This window comes from Kogia breviceps, chromosome 1 (genome assembly GCF_026419965.1).
Source record: "Kogia breviceps isolate mKogBre1 chromosome 1, mKogBre1 haplotype 1, whole genome shotgun sequence".
Classification (NCBI taxonomy): Eukaryota; Metazoa; Chordata; class Mammalia; order Artiodactyla; family Physeteridae; genus Kogia; species Kogia breviceps.
In genome coordinates, this window is record NC_081310.1 from 120,780,863 (window position 1) to 120,794,262 (window position 13,400).

The window sequence follows — 13,400 nt, forward strand, 5'->3', positions numbered from 1 at the left end:
TTTTGATTTGTATTCTCCTGATGGTTTATGATATTGAGCATCTTTCCCTATGTTTATTGGCCATTTATATCTTCTTTAGAGAAATATCTACTCAGACCCTTTGCCCAGTTCAAATTGGGTAGTCTTTTTATAATTGAGTTGTAAGAATTCTTTATATATTCCAGACACTAATCCCTTATCAGATAAATGAGTCAAAATTTGGTTGATTGGATGGACTGATAAAACCCATGATTTAGCTTTAGAGAAGAATAATTCCTCTTAAGAATTCAATCCAGATAGAAGAGAAATACTTCGTTTTTATGAGGATGTTTTGCTAAAGGTTTGAATTTTTTTCAGTGCTCCAGCTAAAGGTTAAATCATATGAAATGTATGTGGTACTTTGATGTAGCTTTAAAAGTTCAGAGTGAAACAAGTGTGAAGTGATTTATTTCCTGTAATTGGTCATAAATTTACATAGAACCTCATATATTCCTAACCTCATCACCATTGACATTAGAGTACCTTCTAAATAATGTTAATGGTTTCAATTTTATCAAGATGTGTCAGCTGCCAGGAAGAGGGCAATGGCAGTTTCATTTTGTTTGCCCAAGTGTACTGGATAAATCTAGTATGTGCTACAGAAAGATTAAGAGTTCTTTGTAAATGACTTTTATTTCTTCCCCCTCTCTCCTTCTCTGGTAACAAATGCACAGTATAAATTTCTTCAGTTCCAAACCTTACTTTTCTCCTTTTTCACTTATTAATGTGGGTATGTACTTTTTTTCTTTGCTTCAAATAATGTAAGTTTTAACTATTGCATTTTATACATTTAACATAGAATCTATATATTTTTTTAATTTTAAGTGTTTTATCAGTTTTTTAAAAATGATTTACATATATTAAAGCCAAAAACATTTTCAGCATTGTCTATTTTCTATTATTTCCATAAAATTCTTGAATTTTTAAACTTAATCTGATTTTTAATTACTGTAGGTAATTACTGAATTTTGGCTGTTGTCTATGTTTATCGCTAGTTTTTTGGGTGTTTTTGTTTTTAAACAAGCCTATTTATTAAAAGGATCTGAAAATAGCAATAAGGCTTTCAACATTTAACAAGTTTTCAAGATATTAACAATATGGAACATTAAGAATTGACTTCAAAAACCCAAAGTTTCCTAGGTCATTCCCTGTCACACTTAGGACTTGGTCTACACTGGCTCTGTTGTCTGAACAAGTGACCTGTGTTCTGAATGCCACTCTCTTCTGGACCTAAAGCTGGGAGTGTTGCCCCCTCAGCCCATGGGAGGCCGGGCAGGCTGCCCACTGTGCCCGAGCTCGCGGGCAGAGGGTGGGAGCCGACCTCTGTCCCCAGCACCAGCTGAGCTACCCAGACGGGCACGTTATCGCTAATTTTAATATTTGTTGTGTGTATAATTGAGAATAAATGTAGCGTATTATTTCCCATTGACATTTATTTTAAATTTTGAAAATAAGGAAAACTATTAAAATAATTTTGTAAGGAATCCAACAAAATCACTGATTAAACTTTGGGAAAAAAGAGTAAAGCCTTTATAACTTAGAAACACAAATCTATGTTATTGGACTTCATGTACATCTGCCCATATATATATATATGTATATATTATACATCACTTATAGAAATGTTACATTTAGCTTTAAAAGCTATAGCTCTGTGTTTTACAAAGATTGATTATACAAGCCCAAATGTACAAATAGGAGCTTTTATAATCTGATATGACTCAGTCTTGGAAACTTACTGCAACTGTTTTGCAGTTCACTTGGTATCACATGACTCACTTCAATGGTTTAAACCCTGTCTAGTAGCGATCAAAGTTCATTTGGTTAGGGGTTTTTTTGGTGTGTGGATGACTTTTTTCCACTTTGTTGTGGATTGATTGTCTTTCAAAATACTCAGTGCAGTCCTTCTTCTTATTCTTTTGAATCTCAGAAAGTGGTAGTTGCCTGCACAATTCAACCTCCAAGCATACACACTGGGAAAAATTTTTAACTTGAAATAATATACATGGAAGCGATTTTAACTGTAAAACATCATATAAATATAAGGGTTCATTATTAATTCTATTACCTCTACATGTTGAAAATGGAGGAAGAATAACCTGTTGTGTCTCTTTAAAATCAACTCTAACATTTTTCAAGTTACCACTGTTCTATAATGTGCAGAAAGAAAGCAAACACATAGAGAACATGTTGTGTCCTCTGTTTACATGGTCACTAGCCCAAATGATCAAGTTTTCTTAGGACAGATTTTCCTGTTATTTATTAAGAAGTTATATTTAAAAGCTGTATGTCTCTAAAACTACCACACTTCTCTGTTTTACAAAAGAAACTTCTATCTTAACCTTTAGTTGTTTAGCAAATGAAGTAGACTAAGAAAAAATTACAGAAAATACTTCTATATCCTTAATGATTACGAAGTCCTTTGGGGCTTCAGAATACTCACCCCTGCAGGTTTTCCCTGCTTTAAAATTTTAATGTAATTTTTCTGTGAAACAACTGTAATAGTTTTTAATACTCTTTTTTAGTGTTTGTACTTTTACTATCATGCAGTTAGAAACTCTGCTGTTTCCTGTCAAAACCTACGTTCATCAGACTATGAACATGACAGTTTCCTGTTTTCTTATTACCTATAGTGCATTTTGTGCTTTACTCCTTATAAGTTGTATAATATCTTAGCTTATCACTTTCCTTTTCTAATTACTAAATGCTTTCTTGGGTCAGCATTGCTTAATACATGCAGAGAAATCCTTAAGTCCAAACTCTTTGTTGATAGTGAGAGGTTAAGATTTTGTTAACTTTTTAAGTTGTAATGAATGTATCAGAATGTCTTAAGTATTATTTAAATAAATTCTACATGTTTTTACTTTTTTTTACTCTGTCTCTTAATGCATAACATGATGAAGCAATCCACATCAGGTAAGAAACAGTACATTATTTGGATTCTGTATATTAGCACTCTTATCTGTCTGCTTATTCGTATTCTCATTCAGCATTTAAAAGGATAGGATGAATAATCAGTACTCCGGGGTTTTTTCAAGAATCCTGATGTCTTTTCAGTGTAGTTCTTCAACATTCTTAGGTGCCTACTCTGGTCAAGTCAGAATGCTAAGTTCTAGGATACAAAAATGATTAAGAAATAATCCCCATCATCAGGAGCTAACAAGAGGTACAATATATGTACAGCAACCAATCACTCCATATTTTTCCAGATGGTACTGATTTTAAATATTTAATTCCAGTGTTAAATCATATAATTTGGAAAAAACATATCTATTAATATAAACTCAAGGACTTCCCTGGCTCCAGTGGTAAAGACTCTGTGCTTCCACTACAGGGGGTGCGGGTTGGATCCCTGGTCGGGGAACTAAGATCCATCTTGCCTGTGCAGCATGGCCAATAATAATAATAACAATAATAGTAATAATAATAAAAAGTCAAATATACATGTGTGTGTGAATCACTACAATATTAAGGTATGTGTGAATATATTTATGCCTGTTGATTTATTTAAAATGTTATAAAAGTTATAAAAATGGTTTGTAAAAATTCTAATATTTTAAAGTATTAATATCAAAATAATACTGGAAAACAAAAAAAAAATACCTTCAAAAATAAAAGAAGCAATTTTGGGGGCTTCCCTGGTGGCGCAGTTGTTGAAAGTCCGCCTGCCGTTTTAGTGGACACGGGTTCGTGCCCTGGTCTGGGAAGATCCTATATGCCGCGGAGCGGCTAGTCCCGTGAGCCATGGCCGCTGAGCCTGTGCCTCTGGAGCCTGTGCTCCGCCGGGAGAGGCCACAACAGTGAGAGGCCCGCGTAACACCAAAAAAAAAAAAAAGCAATTTTGATTATTTTGTTATTGGATTATTTGGGGGTTTTGTTCTGGTGAATGTAACTAATTTATTATAAAAATGGTCAAGCTGCAGATAAATTTGGAAGCGTATTTGAGAGGCTTTATTGATCACCTAATCTTGGAATACAACTAAACAAATAATTGAAACTTAATATGCATGGTGGAAAATGTTTGTTTTTAGATTTATACCCCTCCTTATTCCCTAAAGATTTTGAGGCAGTTTGCATGAATACATATAATACAAAAATAACCAAAAATTAGGTTAATTAAGCCAAATGAAATTGCTGATACTTGACTTTCACTTACAAAAATGGCAGTATCATATGATTCAATCTAATAGTTAAAATAATTAGTTCTTGGACTTTTGTTTAATAATAGACATTTTAATTTAAGTGTAAGATATATACAGAAAAATGTGTAAATCCTAAGTGTCCAGCTTGATGAATTATCACAAAAATGAACATGCCCATTTAACCTTCCACCAAGGTCAAGAACTAGAACCTTGCCAGCATTTCAGAAGTCTCCTTGTCACTCTTCCACTCACTGCCTAGTTTTTAACCTCATACTAATGAAATCATACAGAATGAATTATTTTGTGTTTGGCTTCTGCTCAGTACTGTGAGATTTATGTTGTTCCATGTAGCAGTAATTGTTCATTCATTTTTGTTACTCGATTGCGTCAATTATATGACTATACCATAACTTATTTACTCATTCTACTGTTATTTCCATTTGGGGTTATTATGAATAAAATTGCTATGAACTCTGTTATAAATGTTTTTTAGTGTATTATACTTATTTCTATTGTTCATATACTTAAGAATGGAATTGCTGGGTGACTTATTTATCGTTCAAACCAGGACACTTTGTGTGTGTGTGTGTGTGTGTGTGTGTGTGTGTGTGTGTGTGTGTGTGTTACACGGGCCTCTCACTGTTGTGGCCTCTCCCATTGCGGAGCACAGGCTCCAGACGTGCAGGCTCAGCAGCCATGGCTCACGGGCCTAGCGCTCTGCGGCATGTAGGAACTTCCCAGACCGGGGCACGAACCTGTGTCCCCTGCATCGGCAGGCGGACTCTCAACCACTGCACCACCAGGGAAGCCCGAGGACACTTTTGAGAATGAAAATAGTTTGTCCCAAGCAAACTGTAATCTGTGATTATTTTAGGCGTAGGGTATATAGATAGATGGTCAACTTTAGTAAATACTGCCAAACCATTTTCAAAAGTGCTTTTACCAATTTACACTTCTACCACCAGTTTACATTCCATGTCTTCGCTAATGTGATTGGATAGCTGAAAATTCAATGTTGTATTTTCTAATAAGAACCTGGAATGAATTTAATCAGTATGATCAGTTAAAGGACCATTAACTTGCTTTAACGACCAACCAGGCAGAAGGTAAGGCAAAAGTTTTCTTGCAAAAATTAAAGAGCTTATGTTACAACACTTTGGAAAATGGCTTGGCAATTTACTAGAGCTTAACACAATGACCCAGCAATTATATTCAAGAGAAATGAGTGCTTATATTCACCAAAAAACATATTTAAGAATGTTTCTAGCAGCCTTATGTGCAGTAAGCTGGAGACAACTCAAAAAGTCTTTAACAGTATAATGGGTAGTTAAATTTTGATATATTCACCTAGTGGAATACAACGTGGCACTGAAAAAGAGTGAACAACTGCTATACATGCCAACATAGATGAATCTCACAAACATAATGTTGAGTAACAGGGGCCAGACACAAATGAGTACATACCATATGTTTCTTTATATTAAGTCTGAGAACAGGCAATACTATTCTATGTTGATAGATGTCAGAGTAGTGGCTACCTTTGAGGGAATGTAGGGTTATCACTCAGAGAAGAAGGGATACAAAGGAGCCTCCTGGGGTGCTGGAAGCATTCTGTATCTTGATCCAGATGGTAGTTACATGGGCATATACATAAGTAAAAATTTATCAACCTGTACACTTAAAAATCTGTGTGCTTTTTACTGTGTTTTATCTTACTTTTTAAAGAACATGAGCCTAAACATTACCTTGAAACAAACATACTCTCAATATTTTCTCAAGCAGTTTTTTTTTTTTTTTTTTTGTGATACACGGGCCTCTCACTGTTGTGGCCTCTCCCTTTGCGGAGCGCAGGCTCCGGATGCACAGGCTCAGTGGCCATGGCTCACAGGCCCAGCCGCTCCGCTGTATGTGGGATCTTCCCAGACCGGGGCACGAACCCGTGTCTCCTGCATCAGCAGGCGGACTCTCAACCACCGCGCCACCAGGGAAGCCCTCTCAAGCAGTTTTGACATTATAGCATTGTGGTCATAGAAGGATACCACAGAACATCTCATTTTTTAAAATTGATAGATTTATTTTGGGGAACAGTCTTTATTTACTTTAGGGTGCACTCTTTGTGTTGTACAGTACGTTCTGTGGGTTTTTACAAATGTATGATGACTTGTATCTACCATCACAGTATCATACAGAAGAGTTGCACTGCCAAGCAATCTCTTATGCTCTATCTATTTATTCTTCCTTCTCTCTCTTTGAACCTTTAGCAACCACTGGTCTACTTATTGTCTCCATCATTTTGCCTTTTCCAAAATGTTATATGGGTGGAATCATACAGTATTTAGCCTTTTCAGATTGACTTCTTTGACTTAGCAATTTGCATTTAAGATTCTTCCATGTCACTCCCCCAACCCCAGCACCCCTAGCAACCTAATATTAAATTGCTTAACAGTTCTTCAGACCTCTCTCTTGCCTCCATACTTTTAGTACATGCTTCATCTCTTTAATGGGACCTTTCCAATGTGTGTGACACCATGCGATACTTTCTAACCAGAAAGAATTACTGGTACAGACTCAGTCATTTAGAGAGAAACCAGGGCCCTACTCAAAGATTTGGAAGGGGTCCACTCCTAAGAAAGGTACATTTCATGTGTGTGTGTGTGTGTGTGTGTGTGTGTGTGTGTGTGTGTGTGTGTGTGTGTTAAAGCTCCTGAGTTGTTTCCCTAGAGGCCTCTCCTCTAGAGTGTAGACCAAAGACAGGCCTGGAAAATCTTATTTTTAACAAATTTCCAAGATGGTCTTATCAGGGAAGTTTGAAAAATAATGTTTTGGGGAGAGTTGGTTTGTTTTTCTGGCTCTAGTTATTTTAAACAGGTTTATTGAGATATAATTTACATATCATAAAGTTCTTCCATTTTAAGTATAAAATTCAGTAGCTTTTAGTATATTTATAGAGTTGTGTGACCATAACCACAATCTAATTTTGGAATATTTCTATCACCCCAGAAAGAAACCTCATGTCCATTTTCAGCCATTCCCTTTGTCCTCCCCCCACTTCCCTAGTCGTAGGCAGCCACTAATCTACTTTCTGTCTCTGTAGACTTGCCTGTTCTGGACATTTCATATAAATGGAATCATGCAATATGTCGTCTTTTATATTTGGCTTCTTTGACTCAGCTTAACGTTTTTGAGGTTCATTCATATATCACTACTTCATTCCTTTTTATTGCCAAATAGCATTCAGATGTATGGAAATAGTGTCTTACTGTGATCATTTTACCCGTGTACATTTATTCAAATGATTTTCTTAGTTTTTTCATTTTCTTGGTGTGGTCTCTTATGTGTAACTCTCCTCTAATACAGTGTAAATCTCCTGTTATGTGTTAATTTTTTCTTTTCAAACAATTTAGGTGTACTACTAATTTCACCTTCTTGAAGAAATCTTTCCTCTGGCCTGCTGGTCTTCTTCAAAGGGGGGGTCTGGCTGCCTGGAGGCCTCCTGCACAGATGTCATTGTGGGAGCTTTTTTTGTTATCCTAGGAATTCCTTTTGCCTCACTTTTGTATTAGACTTCCTTTTTCCTGGATCAAAAACAAAAGGATGTCTTTCTTCGTGTACTTCATTTTGGTGGAGCATATCACCTACCTTTCAGTGGGGCTTGGGGGTGGGGAGAAAAAACGATGGAAGATAAACAATAAAAAGGATTTATCTGATTCTGGTTCAGGTCCTTTAAGCTTTTAACTCATATTTTAGCCTCACATTTAATTGATAGTTTGTATGGGTATAAAAAATTTTTTTAAGGTAATTACAATTTTTTTAAATGTAGGTTAGAAATGTTTTTCTCAGAATTTTGAAGGCACTGCTGTAATTGTCTGATACCATTCTGATTCTTAATCTTTTATGTAAAACTTATTGTTGTTTTGGGCTGGATACTTTGTCTTTTCTTTGTTCCCAGTGTCCTGAAATTTCATTGTGATGTACTGTGGTATAGGTCTACTTTTATCCATTGTCCTGGGCACTTGACAGCTTTTTCAATTTCCAAGCACATGTCTTTCAGGTCAGAGAAATTTATGTCTAAGACCCTTTTTAGAGTATCACTTTTTTTTTTTTTTACATGGATGCGGCGTCTTCAGAAGGAATGAGTGATGCTTTTTTTTTTTTTAAGTTTTCTTCTCCCCAGATAGTCTGTTAACTTCTAGTTTCTTTTTTCTGGTTTCTCTTAGATGCTTTCCTCAAATATCTGATAATACTTTACTCTCTACTCAAACTTTAAGACTAAAGGACCTAAGGACTTCCCTTGTGGCGCAGTGGTTGAGAATCTGCCTGCCAATGCAGGGTACACAGGTTCAAGCACTGCCCCGTAAGATCCCACATGCCGCGGAGCAACTAAGCCCGTGTGCCACAACTACTGAGCCCGCGTGCCTGGAGCCCATGCTCCGCAACAAGAGAAGCCACCGCAATGAGAAGCCCGTGCACCACAACAAAGAATAGCCCCTGCTCACCACAACTGGAGAAAGCCGGCGCACAGCAATGAAGACCCAACGCAGCCAAAAATTAAAAAAAAAAAAGACTAAAGAACTTAAAAATCTGACAGGAAGTTCTGAATGCCTGGGTAGGATTCATTGACTATGACCGTCATTGTAGGATGATCCTGCTGAGATTCTTCTTTGGGGAATCCAAAGATTCCCCAGTGAAGAATCCCTTTACGTACAATTCAGAGACTCCTGGTGCCTCTTTTTCCTTGGTGAATCTCAAAAGTACTTCTAGGCACATTCATTGACTTTAAAACCTATGTCTAATTTCACCCAGAAAAATAATACATTTTTTTCTTTTCCACGATATGAGTGCATTTCACAATTGAAGCTTTTGTCATTGCTGTTCCCAGTGTCACAAAGATATTCCTATAGTCTTTAACCTAAAATTAGAAAGACAGTGGGCCTCAAAAGGGTATGCTCCATCTAGTATGTATGTGTACTTTTCAAGACAAAAGGCAGTAGCTTTTGTCAGATTCTTTATCCTGTGATTGACCTAAAAAAGATGTCAAACAAAACCAAACAAAAAAACATTGCCTAAAGAGTGGTCCTTATCCTAGGATGTACATCAAAATTACTCAGCTTTTTTGAACATATACATTCGTAGACTCTACCCTTAGACCAGAAGAAAGTTTCAGGAAAAGAGCTTTCAACAGACCGCTCCTTGTTTCAACCACCAGATAGTAGAATTGGCCCAGAACAGCTTGGTTGTACTACTGAAAGATGGTGTCCATTTGTGTATACCAGACACAAACAGGCAGATGTTCATAGTTCAGGAGCATTTTTGTCCTGTGTAATTGATAGTTGCATTTCAGATAAATCAACTCCTTTCTGAGTCAGCCCCATTTGGTTTGAACATAGGATCTGTCACAGTTGATTCTCTGAATACATCAAAATCTCCTGAGATGCTTGTAAAAAATATAGTTTCTGGAGTTTTACTCTCCAGATTTGGGATCCTTAAATCTGGGGAGCGATTCTACATTTTTAATAGGCATACTTGGTTATCCTAATGCTAATGATCAGTGGGCCATGTTTTGAGATATGCTAATCTAAGTTTATTATTGGTAATTTCCCTGAAAATTTTTCTACGGGGGTTGGGTTAAGAAGGTTACTTGTCTGCTTTTTGTTGTTGTTGTTTTCTTTCTTTCTTTTTATTTGGCTACACCATGCGGCATGTGGGATCCTAGTTCCCCAGCCAGGGATCAAACCTGTGCCCCCTGCAGTGGAAGCGCAGCATCTTAACCACTGGACCACCAGGGAAGTCTCTGTTGTTGTTTAAATATAATTAGTTCCCAAAAGTCTAGTAATAAGGGTAAGCAATACAACTCTTAGATACAGGCAACCAAGACAGCACTTTAGAGGGCCCAGCTCTGGTCCTCTCCCAGCCAAACTCCTTTTCACAGGATGCCCTCCCAGAGGACGTCCCCACCTGAAGTCTAACCCCTCTGAGACCATACTCTACATACACAGTACCCTGGAATTCCTTGCCCAGATGTCTACCTTCAGGGCCTACCACATGCCTCTTCCCTTTCAGAACCAATATGCACACTCCTAGGTCCAGGGGATAACTAGGATATAGCTTCAGTTTTACCATCCCTTACCTTCACGTTTTTCTTCTTTCCACCAAAAAATTTCTCTATATCTTTGTTGTTCTACATTAGCAGTTCTCAAAGAAGCAATAATTGCATCTCCTTTGACATTGAATAAATGACCCTTCAATCTGTAGTTCACTTTATATAATATTTGAGGTCGATTATTATATTTGATATGAGGCTACAGTGTTTTAATTGCAATAAATTTTGTTAGCAAAGAAAAGCTATAGCTTTCCAAACAATTGGGAAGTTGTGGTTCCTCCGCCATACTCCTCCTTTATAGCCAGGAAGAAGGGAGACACGTGCTCTATATTATTTCTTCAAAAAGGGTTTGGGGACAAGAAAAAGGAAGACATTAACTGACTTAATTTTACACTTGGAGCTATAAATCATGTGTTGCAATATGGTGATAGGATGTTGCATCAGAGTGTGGCAGTTGTAGTAATGCAGTGTGTATCACAACCACGGAGAGGTCTTTGTGGTGCTCTGTGCCCTTTCCCTAAAGATTCAACTCCAAGTTTATATCCCTTCTGCTATGCCAAAGAGGAAGGTTTTACTTAAATTACATTGTACCTTACTATGATGTTCTCTTAGCCTAGGGCCCAGGAATTTCTTAATGGCTGAAGGTTTACCTGAGGCAGACATCATTGTGTTGAGTCCCAGCATCCCTCTTGTTTCCCATTGTCACATACCAACAGGGAAGTACTAGGGTTTCTTCACTTCTTCCTGGAAGTCTATCGGGAAAGCTAGGAGGTGTTATGTTATGGCAAAGCTGTAATGTCTTTACTTTCAGAACCGTTAGTTTTGAAAGTGTATGTAATATTTCCTGAATATTTCACATTGTCTTTATCTCAAGATTCGAAAGATAGTTAGTGACCAGGAAAAGGTCCTGGAGAAACAAAATTGCAGGTTGATAGTAATGATAAGGACAAGAGACATGGAGTATATTTTTAGCAAATTCTTGATAGTAAAGGTAGATTTTGATAGTTAATGGTTTTTATTGTTTTGGATTTTTTTAACTCTTCTACTTTATTGTAGGAGAAAATTCATGGTGTATGAGAGAAATTAAACAGGTTATAATATAAAAATTAAATTTTATATTTAAAACAAGCTGTTGAGGAGAAGCTGATGTCTTAATTATATGATAGGGGATGTGGTAGTATCTATGGTGGTGGGTTTGGGAATTTGAGGGAATTCAGGCAAAGAAGTGGCAGATGATGAAAAGAAATCACCCTTAATACTGATAAAACTGGTTTGGGAGAATGTGGTTTTGATGTGTGCAACAGTGGGTTTTTCAATACTGAACTCTAGAATTTGTCAGACTTGCCCCTCCAGTAATAGGTAGGATTTGATCTGCATAGCCCTTCCCACACAAGGGTATGACCCTATAAAATTCCAGGGATAGAGAAACAGAACCTGGTTTCCAAAGATGGAAAGAGAGGGAAAAGAGCTGAGCAATATGTGCCATTCCTCTTCCCTACCCCTGGTGAAAGAAATCACTCCTCCCTGGGAGGAATAGGGGAGAGAAGGCAAAAATGTTATACATCACTGGCCTTCCCTCTACACAGAAGGACATATCAATAGTGGGAAGAAGCATTTCTGCCCTCATTGAGTGATAGTGGTATGGTGGTCTTTAGGATATTATAGCAGGATGGAGACTCCTAGCAAATTTTATGGATTTGTAAACCATTATCATAATTCACAAAATTATGGAGACATGCTCTAAGACAGTGTGATAGTTCAGAGTATTTATTAAGTCCATATCTTCTACAGATGTAGATTGAAATATTTGCAGGTGAACTGATAGGATGGCTGGGATTTACCTCAAAATAATCCAGAAACAAGAGAAGCATTTTTTTTTTTTTTTTTTTTTGTGGTACACAGGCCTCTCACTGTTGTGGCCTCTCCCGTTGCGGAGCACAGGCTCCGGACGCACAGGCTCAGCGGCCATGGCTCACGGGCCCAGCCGCTCCGCGGCATGTGGGATCTTCCCAGACCGGGGCACGAACCCGCGTCCCCCGCATCGGCAGGCGGACTCCCAACCACTGCACCACCAGGGAAGCCCAAGAGAAGCATATTGTAACAAGATTGTCCATGATGTGTTAGATGTTGAAATTAAGTAATGGGCACATGGAGTTCATGTTATCTCTAGTATAACAAAGGTTCCGTTTGAATCTAAACTTGGGTATTAGCTATGTGTCCTCAGCAAGCTACACTACCTGAGTCTCTATTTCCTAATCTCTAAAATGAAGATAATAAAATCAACCACACAGGACTGTTGTGGTGATTCAGTTAAAATAAGTTATCTGCTCATTGCGTAACACGTGAGAGTCACTAAAAAATTGGTAGTTACTATTTATATCCATAAATGGAAAAAGATCAGGGTATCTTCTTACTTAAACATGAAATGTTTGCTTTCTTGGAGTGTGTATATTTCCCCAAGTTGAGTACATTAACTTGGATTTTGTTTCAACAGCTCAGGTGCCTAAAAGGCCAGAGGGGCTTCTCCGGCCAACCCCCTTTTGATGGAATCCACATCGTCAACCATTTAATAGGAGATGATGAATCATTCCATTCCTCTGATGAAGAGTTCATAGGTAATTCCTTACAGGAAAGTGGCATTGGTTTTCCTTTGCACAGAAAATCTGGCCTGATGTCTTTGGACCCCACTGTGGCAGATGGTAGTGAAAGCGAAGCAGAAGACAGTGCGCTGAAGACCAGAGAGAGCAGTGAAGTGGCTCAAAAGGAGCGGCCCCCGAGAAGCGAGTCGTACTCAACCACTGTCTGACCATCACTGTGACCTAGACTGTGGATTTTTTTAAGGGATCAGTTATCATGACTAAGGGTTTTTGGAACATATCTGTTTCATATGTATATATATAAATATATATATTTTACAATCTTAACTGCCTTTTTATCTTTGCCAAATTTTCACCACTGACTTACCATTGCTATAAAGTAGAGTGGAATATGGTTAATGGGAAAAATACGGTTCTAGCAGTATTACTAAATATTAATGTTTCTTGTTTATAAAATGCAGTTATATCTATATGTGGGAACCATTTTGAAGTTCAGAACTGTGGAAAATTGAGTTTTCTTCAGACAAAACTGTTCTTGTGCAA

General features: G+C 37.4%; 1 protein-coding gene across 9 annotated transcripts in view; it reads left to right on the forward strand.

Moving 5' to 3' along the window:
* The window catches only part of EVI5 (ecotropic viral integration site 5), a 203,871-nt gene extending 190,687 nt beyond the window's left edge, over positions 1-13,184 (forward strand). For 7 of the 9 annotated variants that reach the window (XM_059082311.2, XM_059082359.2, XM_059082329.2 and 4 more), the window contains one exon: positions 12,755-13,184. In XM_059082311.2, the coding sequence (XP_058938294.1) occupies positions 12,755-13,066 (312 nt within the window). In that variant the 3' untranslated portion in view covers positions 13,067-13,184. Of the gene's footprint in view, positions 1-2,921; positions 2,935-8,377; positions 8,439-12,754 lie in introns of those variants that run through there. The other 2 variants (XM_067042691.1, XM_059082379.2) reach the window with 2 other exon arrangements.
* The last annotated feature ends 216 nt before the right edge of the window (positions 13,185-13,400 follow it).